This window comes from Aptenodytes forsteri, unplaced genomic scaffold, assembly GCF_000699145.1.
Source record: "Aptenodytes forsteri isolate BGI_AS27 unplaced genomic scaffold, ASM69914v1 Scaffold3, whole genome shotgun sequence".
NCBI classification, from domain to species: domain Eukaryota; kingdom Metazoa; phylum Chordata; class Aves; order Sphenisciformes; family Spheniscidae; genus Aptenodytes; species Aptenodytes forsteri.
Genome location: NW_008795283.1, coordinates 1,282,262 through 1,296,014, shown reverse-complemented (window position 1 = coordinate 1,296,014; position 13,753 = coordinate 1,282,262). Strand labels below are relative to the sequence as shown.

Below are 13,753 nucleotides of genomic sequence, written 5' to 3'. Positions count from 1 at the left end.
GGGTAGTTCAACCTACGTTCAGATATTCCCAGCTGTTTGGCAAAGGGATGTGAATTACTTGTTACTCTAGAATTTTCCCTACAATAAATTTTAGTCCTTTTATTGGGAAAGTATAATTCCAAATGTGTGATGACAAAATGATATCCTCATGACTTTCTAAGTGTGTAACTGCTAATTTGGCTTTTTTCCAATCAGAAATGTAATGAAAGGGAAAAAAAGGATGAATTTTAATAAATATATGTTCATATGCTCAGTTGCATTAACAAATAACAAAAGTCAAATTACTCCCTCTTTGAAATTAGATGTATTATAGTTGGGAGTAGGTGTGGGAGGGTTAAATTTGCTACAAAGTTGTCATTAGGTCTCCACCTCTTATTTTGTTATCTCTGGGATGTAGGTTTGCATTTCTAACTTGTGCACTTAGAACTTCAAACCTGATTTTTCTGTTCTTGAGAACAGATAATGTTGGTGGCTCAAATTCATATGATAACATGCAGAAATTTATACTTAAATTTCTTGACATTAATGAAGTGTAGTGTTTCAACATAAAAAATTTAGAATAAAACAAAAACAGAACAGACTTCAACAACAAACACTCTGTAAGCTGAAAGGCTTGTCTTCCTTTACTGATTTACTTAAAGTAAGCAGGAACTGTAAAAATATAACCTATATTATCTCTCCCTATTAGATCTAGATTTTCTACATGAGTGTAGATGTTGGATCTTACCTTTCTGGAGTCTAGAGTAAATGGTTGTAAGTAGCAGCATTGGAGAAGTGAGTGATGGTCTAAAGATGTATTTAAAAAGGAAAAAAAGCTGTCCTACAGGGATACTTTTATTTTAGTGTTGTTTTTAAACATCAAAACACTCTGTTACTCTGTAAATATTAAAGGAAGCTTATTTATGTTAAAACAAAGCTATTTCCCTCATGATTAAACTGCTCTCGGAGCATGACAGAGGATAATTTAGGAGCTTTATCTTACATCCTACTGGTCAACTCACGAGCAGCTGTACTGCTCCTTCTCATTAAAGACAAGTAGAAACACAAATAATACGTATTAACGTAAGTAGCTTTCTGTACTGCTATTTTAAAGAACACACAGGATTAAAAAAAATACGAGTTTAAAAAAAAAACCAAAAAAACAAACCCCAAAACAAAACCGAACTTTGCTCAGTTTGGCTTTCCACGCTTCAAACAAACCGTAATCCTTTCTGCTCAACTAGCTTTTTTTACTTTCTTAGTCATGGTTTCAACATGTAGCTTCTTGAGTTGTTGTATAATGTTAGCAGACTCGGAGCTTGTTGGGCTGAAAAGCTCTGCAGTCTTTTCAAAAGAACTTATAGACTTGCTTAGTGATCCTGAATGTCACCACCTACGTTCAAGAAGAGCGTATGTAGAAGATGTGTGTTGAACAAAAGTTTCAAGATAAATCAAAAATCCCTTGGTAGATAAGGTAGAAAACTACACCAAATCTACTTTGATTTTTAAAGGTTAAAGTGAAATAATAAAAAGTTAACAAATGCCAGACCTATTTGCCTGTGCAGCTTTGAATTTAATCCCCAAGTACGTATGAATTTTGATTTTTAATTTTTTTTATCTTCAAACATGTTTATATCTCTCTATTTTCCTCACAGGACACTGCCTCAGTCAGTGCTTGATGTAGACTTGCTTTAGTGATATAATTGGAGCTGTGTAGGAAGGACCTCTAGTGTTTCCATAATCTGGGCTTCAGTTATTGCAGAAGGTGATGTTTACTGAATAAAGGATATGAAAACAAAAACAAATGTCAGTGTTAAGTATGCTGCCTTGAAGAATTGCACTTGAATGCTGCTTTTGCTAAGTAGTTGTAACTGGTAATTAAGATGAAATGCTGATGTTTACCATCTTAATGGTAATTAAGATGTTTACATATCATTTAAGACTAGTCACTGTTCTTTATTTCGTGGTGCTTAACTATGGCCTGATTAGCAGAAATGTGTGGAATTGCTTTTGCATCTGAAGTCAGTGAAAGCTGTGTTGTGAATATATGCTGATGTACACAGTGGAAAAACTGAGCTTTACAAATTGGTACCCAAAATTAGTGGGCAGTTTTGACCTCTTGTGTGTTAACTTTAATCTACCGGAAAAAAGTCAGGATTCATACTGTCTTGTTTAGTGTGTTTCACTTTCCCAGTACTTCAAGTATGAGAGCTATAAAGAAATCCTTGAAGAAATTAGGCTGTGTATTAAAACAAAGCATAAAGCTGTATATTAAACCACAAGAGAAATGTATTGAATTCTTGCTGAAATACACTGAAAAGGAAGTATCATCTATTCATGCTTAGAATAGCAAAAACAGTTAGGGAGGAGTGAAGAGAAAGTGAGCAATCCCACAGTTTTCCTGAAAATATAGGAAAGGACTGAATTAAGGATGTCCTTAACTTTTGATGTTTTGGTAATGAAATGTGTGTAGCTTTAATGTTGGTCTTAAAGTATATGTCTTCATGTAGTTTCTTAGCTTTTAAAGCAAACTACAGATTGAAGTTTCGTATACAGTATTCACTTGATAACCTGTGGTTCATGGGTGGAATTAGACTCTTGTTCCATGCAGTCTTTATTGCTTGAGCTATGGCAGTAATACACAGCAGTAGTAGGTTGCTATAGATTGCTATTCCCTGTAGACCAGCATTAGATTCTTTGCTGGTAAGTTTTGAAAGCTTAATGACAGGAATGTTGTAACTTGAAATGTGCTTAAGTGAACATGGACTACTCTGCCTCTGATATTTCTGCCATAAAAAAGCATTGCTCCCTTCAGTGTTTTTTCTTCTTTTATTTTGGCTTGACACAATCCTTGGTTTTCTCACTCTAGTAACAGGCTTCTTGGCTACCGAGTTGTGACTTCCCCTTCAAGATTCTGATTCTCTTCTTGCACTGACTTCATGTCAAGTTTGTTTGGTTGGGTTTTTTTTTTTCCCTCCTCCTTCACTTGCCTGCCAAAGCCTATTTTCTCTGTGACCCATTCGTTTGAGCTCTCTAGTGCTCTGCATTCAAATTGGTTAGTAGCTTCCTTGGTTCAGGAGGAAGACTCTGAGATTGTAGACACACTATGAAGCAGTCGAAATCCAAAGTTGTTCAGACTGTGAAGCTTAGGGAGCACAGCTGGATTTTGGGGAGTTGTCTGTGGAAGAACCTTAGACTCCCTTGAGTACATACAAACTGTCTTTTACAGTGTTGCTTTTTAAGTGGACCAAACCTTTTGTTTGTTTTTGTTTGGGGAGCTGAAATAACAAAACCACCAATCCTTACAAAGAAGTTATTCTCTTGCTCAGTCTCAACCCCTGGCTCCTCCAAATCATAGTGTAACTAGTCTAAAATGAGCAACGTGTATCCCTTGGTGCTTATGAGGAAAAAATAAAAAGCAACTCTATTTTGTCCCCTGAGGAGGTGTGATGAGGTTAACCTCAACCTTACCTGTTTGGCAAAAACTATAAAATTGAGAATATTATGGTGAGGAATGGCAGACAACCTTTCTAGGCTTCTCTTTTAATTATCTATTAAATGAGATAAAGGGTGAGATTGGTCTTGTCTCTTCCTGCCCTGTGTAAATGGAAGAGATTTGGAATATCCAACTTTTTTGCAACCTGGCTATTTGGATCTGGGGGTTAAAAAAAAAAAGGAAGCTGTATATTCAAGAACACACACACCCCACTCCCAACCACCCAATCATCCACATTTTTACTAATAATTGTGTTGTGATCCTGTCTTGAGGCAGGTTATTTGAACAGTCAGTGCATAAGCTACTTTTGTTGTTGCAAGTCAAGTTCATTAACTTGGGGAGGGTCAGGGGGAAGAAAGGAGTCTTAAGTTACTGTGTACGTAACTAGGATGGGTTCTTATTTGACCTAAAGTCTGTCTTGATGCAGCAGCACAAGCCAGCGAGGAGACTGTCACATTTCGTCGTGAACGCAGCACATTTAGGCGTCAGGCAGTACGACGCCGGCACAATGCAGGGAGTAACCCTACCCCTCCTACATTGCTCATCGGATCACCCCTCAGGTAGGGTATCTAAATGTTCCACCATATTTAGCATGCATGCAGCAGACCACTTCTCCCCACACCCACCAGTGTTGCCAGAAAAGCACTTTTTACTTCCTTCCCCACCATAACCTCCTTGAGCTGTCACTGCATGTCACTGTGGGCTTGTTGAATTGTGCATGTATATGTGGCACTATTTTCAAAATGATCAGGATAGCCAGTCTCTAACATGTTATAGCTGATTTCAGATTGATAACATAATGAACTAATGCTAACAAACTTAGACTCAGTGTTTTTTATCAAAAACATTAGAAACATCTACTTTCAAGCAAGGAGAAAAACCCAAGAAAATATTACTCAAAAAAAAGGATTTTCTTTCCTTTAAGAAAGTAAGCATTAGGGACTAGTACCATAATCACTTTTCATGTCTGTAGATAGTGAGAAATAAGCATAATAACAAAATGGCAGAACACTATAAAGATCTAAATCGTACATGCAAAGGTTCCAAATCTAAAATAGGTAAACCATTGTATGAACATCCTGCAGCTTTTTACAGCAAAAGAGAAATAATGAAATAATAGTGATGCCTTTGTTATAGAATGCACGGTATTGCTCAGTATTAAATCTAATTGTGTGGCACTCTGCATGCCTTGGCAATGTTTAGAATGTACTATATACATGTGTCCCAGGAGTCCTCAACCTTCACTGGCCCGTTTGTTAACAATACTGAGCCTAGTAATATGTTACATACAGCAACTCTGGTCTGTCAGCTTGAACAGTAGAAGACAGCAACCACAATAAGTTTTTAAACTTGCTTTTTAAATCTTTCAATCCTTTGGTTGCCTACGATGTTGGAGAATCTGGCGGGCAGAACATTGCCTGTAGAGGAAGGAACGCTCCCCCATACATATCAAAGTAGTTCTTCCTCCAGTTATATGATAAATATGCAGGAATAACTGTGTATGTTGTGTGTTCTTAATGATCTTCCTTCATATGGTAAGCTGTCTTTTAATAATAGGAGCAGTCTGCGTTTGTGTTTCAGGAATACTTGTGTAATTTTTTTAGCTGGAAAAAGCTATAGAAACTGAGCAAATAAAAATAAAATACTTTATACAATAGAGGATGGGGGAGGAATTGTGCCACCTTTGTGGCACCACTGAAATAATCAAGGACTAAGTCTTTAAATTTATCCTCAGGCAGGAGGATTGCAAGAATAGTACCTAAAATCTAACAAATGAAGGATTAACTTCTGCCACATGAAAGACTGAAACTAGTTAGATGTGTTTTTACTGGCTAGTGCAGTATGTAGCAGTAATCACATCACTTCAGATAATTTTTTGGTAAGCTTCTGGTCTTGCTGAACATAGCTTGTTCAACTTTAAGTTAGTGATTTACTTCATAGTGAGGGTTGCTAAAACTGTGCATTCTCTTAGATTACTTTTGCTCTACCCTCCGTTGCATTCACTTGCTTCTGATATTTTTTGTGTCATCTTCTGTCTTTTTAAGAGGAGGGTAGTATAGTTTTGTGTATTGGTTCATAAGAGGCTGTGCAGACTAATCAGAGCTCCTTAACTGTGCATTGGCCAGAAAACAGTGAGTTTTCTTTCTCTTAGAAAGGTAGAAAGTAGGGCAAATAAAGGACTTTGTTTTAAACTGAGGCTGACAGATGCCTCATTTTCACATGCTAGTGCAGTCATTAAGTTTCCCATGGCTTAAGCTGGACTTCAGTGAGAGATCATGAGAAAACTGAAGCTGGTGGAAGTAACTTTTTAAGCAGACAAGATGTTCGAGGGTGAAAAAGCGGAACAAATATTCTAGCCTTGTATTTCCTCTGTGCATCTTCCAGTTATCTAAATTTGTTCCTTTCTAAATGAAAAACCCCCAAAACTCTGTACTTTCTCTGACATAATGACACACACTATAAAAAATACTTGCATTATAAACATATGTTCAGAATTGAATACTTAGTGAGGTTACTTTGCTCAAAGCATTGTTTGTGATGCTAAATGACTGTCCCTTGGAGTGGAGTTAAATTGCCTTAGTCCAACCAAACACCAAAGTGCTTTCAGATTTGTTTGACACAAATTCCATTTGAACTACCAACTGTGCAATGTATCTGAAAAATTCTATTTATTACTCTTCTGATTTGTAGATGAATAGTCTGAAAAAACTTCCCTTTATATGGGTAGCTTAATTTTTAGTGTAAATTCTATGTGTTGCTGGAAGAATCATAGAATCATTGAGGTTGGAAAGGACCTCTAAGATCATCGAGTCCACCGAAAAAAACCTTTAAAGAAAATGAAAAAAAAAAAAAAAAAAATCGTGCATAAGGAAGAAATGTGAAGAAATACAGAGATTCTTTTTTAGCCAGTTACCACCAAGACCCATTCAAAATATCACTGCAACTGTGCTGGCATTACTTGTATATGCTAGTGGTGAGCTGCCTCGGTCTAGTTCCTGATACTGCTAATCCTTATGACTTCAGATGTTAAACTTCTAACAGCATTAGATTTACTAATCTTCAGTTGCCCTGATGTTACTACTTTGTTATTCTTGCCAGTGAAACTTTAATCTCCTAATCTTCTAACTCTGGCATAAAATTGGATGTTGTGGGGATGTTCCTTTAGAACCTGTTGAGTTCAACCTGATTTTTTTTTTTTAATTTCCTATCCATTATTGCAATGACTTTTCATTTCCTCTGGAATGTTTAGTAAAAGAGACAATGGCATTATATATGTGTGTGTTTGGCAAGTAAACATATATGTTTACTTAAGTAAAACCTGGTCTAGTAAATTCTGCTGGTTTGATGCTAAATTAAACACAAGTACTTTGCCTGGTAACTTAAAACAAAAAACAAACCCCAAAACCCACCAGAAAACAACCAACCATCCCTGCTTTTGTCCTGCCTAATGTCAACAGTGTTTTGGGCACTTTAACCATAAGTATCCATTGGCATCCTATGTAGTCAATGGTGTATGCATGTGTGTCTGATACGAGAACATAAGTGACTGTCCGAAGCAGAATTTTATTTTTATAATTATTAATTAGGCAGAGAATAAATGTATCTCTTGCGTATCTGTGCAATCTGTTAATGTAAATGTTTTGGAGTTTTTTTTATTGTGACAGATAGGGATAACCACTGAAAGGGCAGCTTTGTATATACCTTTTGATACGTAGCTACTATTTTAAGGGAAAGCAGTATTGTTTAGCATTGTTTTGGTGTTGCTGATAATACTTGAGAGACAATGAAGGCTGGCACATCTGTGAGCTTCCTTAGGGCTTTTATTGACACGTAGCTCACTGAAAGCCTTGTGTACAGCAGCAGAGTTTAAACACCGATTTTAAAGTTCAGATTAAAATGTTAGAATACAATAAATAATGAGTTGCAATTTTTTACCTCATGAGCTGTGTGCATGTCTGCTTTATTTTGCATGAGCTTTTCTTAACATCTGTTAAACTTATATCCATATTTTGTTTTCCAGTGGTGCTATGACAAAAGAACTGAAAAATGCACGTTCTAGAAAATATTGTTAAAAGCAAGTACATCAGATAGAACCCCTCAACTCTTAGTAAGATCTTGCTTTTTCAGTTGCCTCACTTGCCAACTGTAGCATCACACTGTAAACAGTGAAATGTTAAAAGCAACAGGTGATAAAGATTGTTTTTTCAAGAGTGTTTAAGATATTTTCCATAGTCTTTAAAATATAAAGTCTTTGTCTAAACAAAATAATTTCTTAATTTTATCATGTCCCACAGCTGACTGTGACGTAACTTCTTTAAGTGCACAAAAAGAAGGATAATAAAAACACTAATCTTACAGAATAGGTGTGATATACAAGTGTAAATGTCATGTATTCTGACACTTTGCCATGTTTAATATTAAACAAGTTATTAAAAAAAAGCCTAACTTTGTTGAATAGCTTTGTAAAATAGTTTTGCAATGAGAAGGCTGTGAAGAGGAGAAATAACATTTTTCAAGCACTGTCTACTCATATGGCTGTAAACTTACAAACTTCTCTGAAGCCCAAGTTGACTTTTAAAACCTGGTTTTTGGTGCAGATATGTGTCTGGGTATAGAAGAATTTCTTTGTGGTATTAATACTGAGTAATAAAGTTTTTGCTGTACTGTCAAAATAACTTCAAAATAGACTTAAAACTTTTGCCAATAATTAATTTGTTAAAAGCATTCTTAATATGTTAAAAAAAAAATCTGAATCCAAACACTTAGCTACAGTTATCTGCAAGGTCTGTGGTAGCGTATGGCTACTAACAAAGCTTAAAGACATTTTCTAGTTAGACTGCAGATTAATAGCAAGAAAGGTGATGTTACTGTGACCAAAGAAACCCCAGATGGTCAACTAAACAGCTGATCAAGTCATACCTCAATGAGCAAAAAGGACCCTAACTATCGTGAGAAGACTGGAATAGTCACTACTGTATGTAGGTGATACCTTGGGTTAGTCTACAATTAGATTAACCACCAGTAATTTGCTTTTGCGCTCACAAATTAAGACTAATAAGAACATATTTGACGGTGACTTGGGGAGATGTTAGAAAGCAACACTACTTCTAAGAAGTAGGACAGGAAGTGTATCTCTAGATTACTGACATAACTAGTGTCCAAATATTCTGTTACACGGACCTCATGGGTTATCTTAACCCTAATAAGTGGCTTCTTAATGCTATACTCTTTGAAGTTTGCCTCTTTAAACTAAAAAGTCTTGTTTTGCTTCGCTTCTAGCTATTTTTCTCTTCTTCCTGGTAATGTGTCCCCAATCCGTGTTTTCTCGTAGCCTTCAAGATGGTCAGCAAGGCCAGCAGCCCTCCTCCCAGGTCAGAGTGCAGTCCCGCCCCCCTTCCCAGGCAGCTGTGCTCGGCGCTAGCGCCTCCTTGCTGGTGAGAAATGGGAGTGTCCACTTAGAAGCATCACATGCCACTGCATCTGCTGTAGGCGGTAGCAGTTTGCACGATGAACTTGGTATGCAGGCCTTATGTAACCTTGGTGACATGGAAGTTTTAATACAGCAGATATATCGGTAATAATGCAGTGACAATCAGCTAACCTTAGCTTTGTTTCTGAATCTTGTAGGTGCATTTCTTAGAAGGCCATATTGCTCATAAATTCCTTGCCTTTCACAGTCGCCTTTCCAGGCACTTTCTCTAACAGATGCACGATGGGAAACACCCTAAGGATGCATAGGTACAAATAGTGATGGTGTGAGAGCTTTCATGACTTGAACAATGTAACACGTGTAATGCGTAAGTTTTCTTGCATTGTCACAGGTAGCTGGGCAGAGATTGATACCAACTTTGAGGAACTTCTGGTTCCTGAAAAAAAATATTTGTTATGGTCCCTAGGAATTCTTGATCTTACGTTTTTAGATGAGTCTTGCTTAGCTGCTGCTTAAAAAAGAAATACTCATGTAAATGAGTGCTTTACTTTTCACGTACACCTTAATTTAGGAGCTTGAGATCTGAAGAAAATCTGGACTCTTTCTTATATCAAATGCCATAATTTCATGGAGACTTATAGTGCCCCTTAGTTCTTCATGGTCCATTTTATGTAGTATTCTTAACTATTTATTAACTTCTATGCAGCTAATAAAATTGCTAGGGAGAAGGAAGTTAAGATGGTCATAAGTGACCGATCTCCTGCGACACAGTAATGCAGGGGCAGATGTGGAAAAATTCCTGGCAGGGATCTCTGCAGCTATCTATGCATGGCCTGAATGACTTAAGACTTCAGCATTAATACAGAATTCTTCCTCGAATTATTAAAATGGGCATCTTTAGAACTGACAATTATTAGTTGACAGTATTTTGAGCAGCTGTCAGCTGTAATAACTTAAAAGTACAGGTTAGCTTAGAACACTGACAAAATACTTGTTTCAGACCTTACTGTAACCCGGTACTAAAAGATAAGTGAATTATCATCTTATTCCACTAGTGGGGAAGACTTCAAGAGTTGCCAGGCTGTGGTACTCCTTTAAATACGAGTTTGGCTAACAAGTTGCCATTCTTCTGCACCATCTATCTGCAGTATAAGGAAAAAATGAATATAAGCAAAACTGAAAACAACCCTGGCATTCTCTGAGGTGTTTTATAAAATTTAACTACAGTTGTGCTAAATACACACAATCTACTTACCTGGCAATTTTCGTTTTAGAGTCTGTGGCTCTACTAGTTTCCTAGATAGAAAAATTGAGACATACCTCAATGCTTGTATGTATCTCTGAACCATGAAAGCTTATCACATGAAACTACAGATTTCTTTATTTAATTTAGACTCTCTTCTTCTTTGAAAAAATACTGGAATATAACTCTGAAATTCGGGGATACTGGTTATATCTATCCAAGGTTAATGTTGAGATTTATTCCTAAAGCCACCATTCCTGTATTTGAAGGATTTGCTTCATTGTACCCAAAATAATACAATCAAGTTTTACAGAGTTCAAGATTTGGTACACAATCTAGTTAAGTCTGAGTTTATTTTAGAACTTATATTACTGTGTTGTAGTAGAAATCAAAGTGGATCACTTAAGAAATTCAGCATTGCATTCAGGCTCTCTAAAAAGGCATATTCATTGCACTTGGTGTGTATTGGAGTCTTCAGAAACTTATACAGCTAAATTCTTCTGAAATTTTGTCTACTGTGCTTACAGTTATATGAGGTAGCACACTGCCTTTGGGAGGCACAAAACTTCCAGGATCTGCTCAGTTAAAAATCTGATGTATAATAGGGATTTATTCCTGATTTGAAGCTCTGAGCATCTGTTTAGAAACCTTCCATGCGTGAAAGCAGCTATTATAGGCAAGATCTGTTTTCGTTCTTTTAGGAAAATCAAATTTTCTAGTTTGTGTAGCAGGCTTTGTGTGATAGGTAGTATTTTTTTGTTAGAGTCAAATAGTTGGCAAAATGGTGCGACAAGAAGGGAGAGTATCTTTCCTTATAACTGGTACGTGGTCTCTTGTTGTTTTGAGTTGTTTTTTTCTTTGGTTGGTTGGGTTGGTTTGGGGTTTTGTTTGTCCTCTGTCAGGGGTGAAGTAGTGCTACTGCTCTGTTTCCCTGAAGTCTAAGGCTGTTGGTTTTGCTCTGTTGTCCCAAGATAACTCACAGTGAAAGATGACCCTGTTACTTTAGATTGTATGTGGTTTGGGAGTGGGGGAGGGTAGTAGTTTGTTTTTTCTTTAACTCTTAATCTGATGCTGATCAAAGCAATGCAGGCCATATGACCAGTTCTTTGTCACTGTGGAAATCGCTGTGACTGCCCAGGGCAGAAAAAATACTGAAAATAGAGGCTGGGGAAAAGATACGGAAACAAAACCTGATTTACAGCAACTGGAAATATAAGTGACAAAAGTAATAGATGGGGTTATAGATCTCTACAATGCACGTAGAATTTCAGTAAGAAAAGAAATTCTTATTAGCATATTCCAGCTCTTCTGGAAGACAAACAGGGCATATGTTAATTTACGTTAAAAGCCCCCATGTTTAGGACTCCTTTTTTTGTGCACCAATGGAGTATCTGCTTCTACATTCTTTCCACTTATGTGTCGATATCAAGCTGCAGCTCTTAAGACACACAATTTTTATTTTTTTGTTTGTTTTAAAGATTTGTGTCTGTAACTTGATTCTGGTGGCTTATTTTACGAAGGATGAACCTTACTGTATTCTACCTAGCCTACATCTAGTCTAGTGACTATACAGTCGTCTTTAACTGGGTATTGTCCTGAGAGTAAGGCAAGAGATGCTTTGAGGCATTATCTTTAGTCTTCCAGGTTCGAAATAGAAAGATTTTTATCAATTACGTCGTTGTTTTGTGAGGAGTGAGAGGGAAGGAACTTGAAAGGGTGGAAAAGGAACTTAATGTGGAGCAGTAAACATGAAGTAAATCATAGGAGGAATGCAGGACAGAAAGGAAAAGTGGCAGACCAAATGCCATAATTACAGGCAGGATTAATATAGTATGAATCCAGAAAGCAGCAAAACACATACCATGACTTAAGTGAATGACAGTCTTCAGAGCACAGTGTGGCAGTACTGATGCCTTTTCTCCTCACTAATACCTGATTCTTCAGACATGTAGGTGGTGGATGGGATTTTTCAGTCCTTGCAGCAAAGGCTGTAGGTGGTACAATTTGTGAAGTAGTTAGGAATCCAAGTACTGAGTATTAGAACAGATGCCCAGTTTCTGAAACTGGGGTGAAATAACAGCCTCTTGTCCTCAGCTAGATGATGATTTTTTTTTTTTGAGGAATATTGCTTTTGTGATTAAAGAGAACTGGTCATCTGGAGCTTTGCAATGCAGTTACACTGCTATGTTGACTTCTGGTTTTATCACTTAAATGCAAGCGATAATCTTTCAGATTTATTGAAGTATTTTAGTTTATGAAGGCAGTTTGGATGGTCTTGAAGATCAAAACTTTTTCTCTAAATATAAATATATACACTGATCACTTATTTGATTAAAAACAACTTAAAATCAGTTCCTCAATACCTTTTTATAATTAAGTAGGCTTAATTTATTTGGGACGGATGGGGGATTATTTTCAAAGGTACAAGTAGAAAATAAATACTTCCCATAGTTCCTATTGAAAATATCCCTGTTGTAGTCTGTGGAATTCTGCATAATAGGTAAGTTACTCTTTTGACAAAGTTCATATAGAAATAAAAAATGAACCACTTTGAAGTGTTCTAACTGGAAACTTTATAAGTCTTCATACTGCAGCTGAAGGTAAAATTTTGACCTTTGGAAATGATAGCTCCTTGCACGCTACAGAGTATTCAAATCCTGATGGCTTTGTTGGTTTTGCTGACTAGGATTTAAATATTGTCATTAGTAGTAGATGAATATATCTTAATGATCTAATGATGACATAGGCTTCAACGTGTCAAAAAGTGTTAGCAATTTTCAGAACTAGTTTATGAGAGGTTTAAAACAAAGTAGTATTTATTAGATGGAAAACTGGGAAATGTGCTGAAAATAACTTGGCTGAGAAAACCATCAGAGCACCATTTTAGTTGGATCCTGGGCCACTTAAGTCTTCCAGGTTTCATCTGTGTAAGCTCATCAGCCTGTTGCTTTCATTGATTCCCGTAACTGTGGTAACACCAGTTCGTACAGTGTGAACCGTTACGTGGTTGTCTCTGGACTTGGTGATGAGACATTTTTGTCTTCTGAAACAAGCTTCCTTGTTTCAAAGGAAGTGCATTCATCTTTTCCTCTTTTCATGTCAGAACAAAGATGTATTTTGGATTTGTGTGCCTGAGTATCAATGACTTGTTTTTGTTATTTTTGTAACCTGGTCCAAATAGAATATTGCTTGGGTGACTTTAATTTGCTAAGAACTCGCAGCTCTCCCTTTGAGCGGGGTGGGGGAAGTTACAAGCATTTCTGTTTAGTGGACAGACATGCCATTCACTGTATTTCTTGATTTGAAAAATAAACTTCTGAGTCTGCCATTTGTTCACAACTTGATAAAACTTAGAGATAAAACTTCATATAGTCCTTAGAGAAAGAAAAAACTTTCTTTATGCTTATTCAGTGTGATGCTGTTAAAAATATTTCAGAGAATGCTGTGGGAGAGCTAGGAATGGAAAGGAGAGAAAGTTACTAGGGTAACTAAAAACGCTAGGTATATCCATACATATTGAATCTTGTGAGCATTGGGATCCTTCATTAGAGTTTGAGAGTGCTGTGAGGAAGCTGCTGTTACCTCGCACAGTTCAAGAAGTATT

At 36.7% G+C, this 13,753-nt stretch overlaps 1 protein-coding gene across 4 annotated transcripts in view; it reads left to right on the top strand.

Moving 5' to 3' along the window:
- The window catches only part of PCNX1 (pecanex homolog 1 (Drosophila)), an 86,950-nt gene that overhangs the window by 21,934 nt on the left and 51,263 nt on the right, over positions 1–13,753 (top strand). For 3 of the 4 annotated variants that reach the window (XM_019472066.1, XM_019472065.1, XM_019472064.1), the window contains exons 6-7: positions 3,903–4,035; positions 8,808–8,992. In XM_019472066.1, coding sequence (XP_019327611.1) covers positions 3,903–4,035; positions 8,808–8,992 — 318 coding nt within the window. The remainder of the gene's footprint in view (positions 1–3,902; positions 4,036–8,807; positions 8,993–13,753) is intronic. The other variant, XM_019472067.1, reaches the window with a different exon arrangement.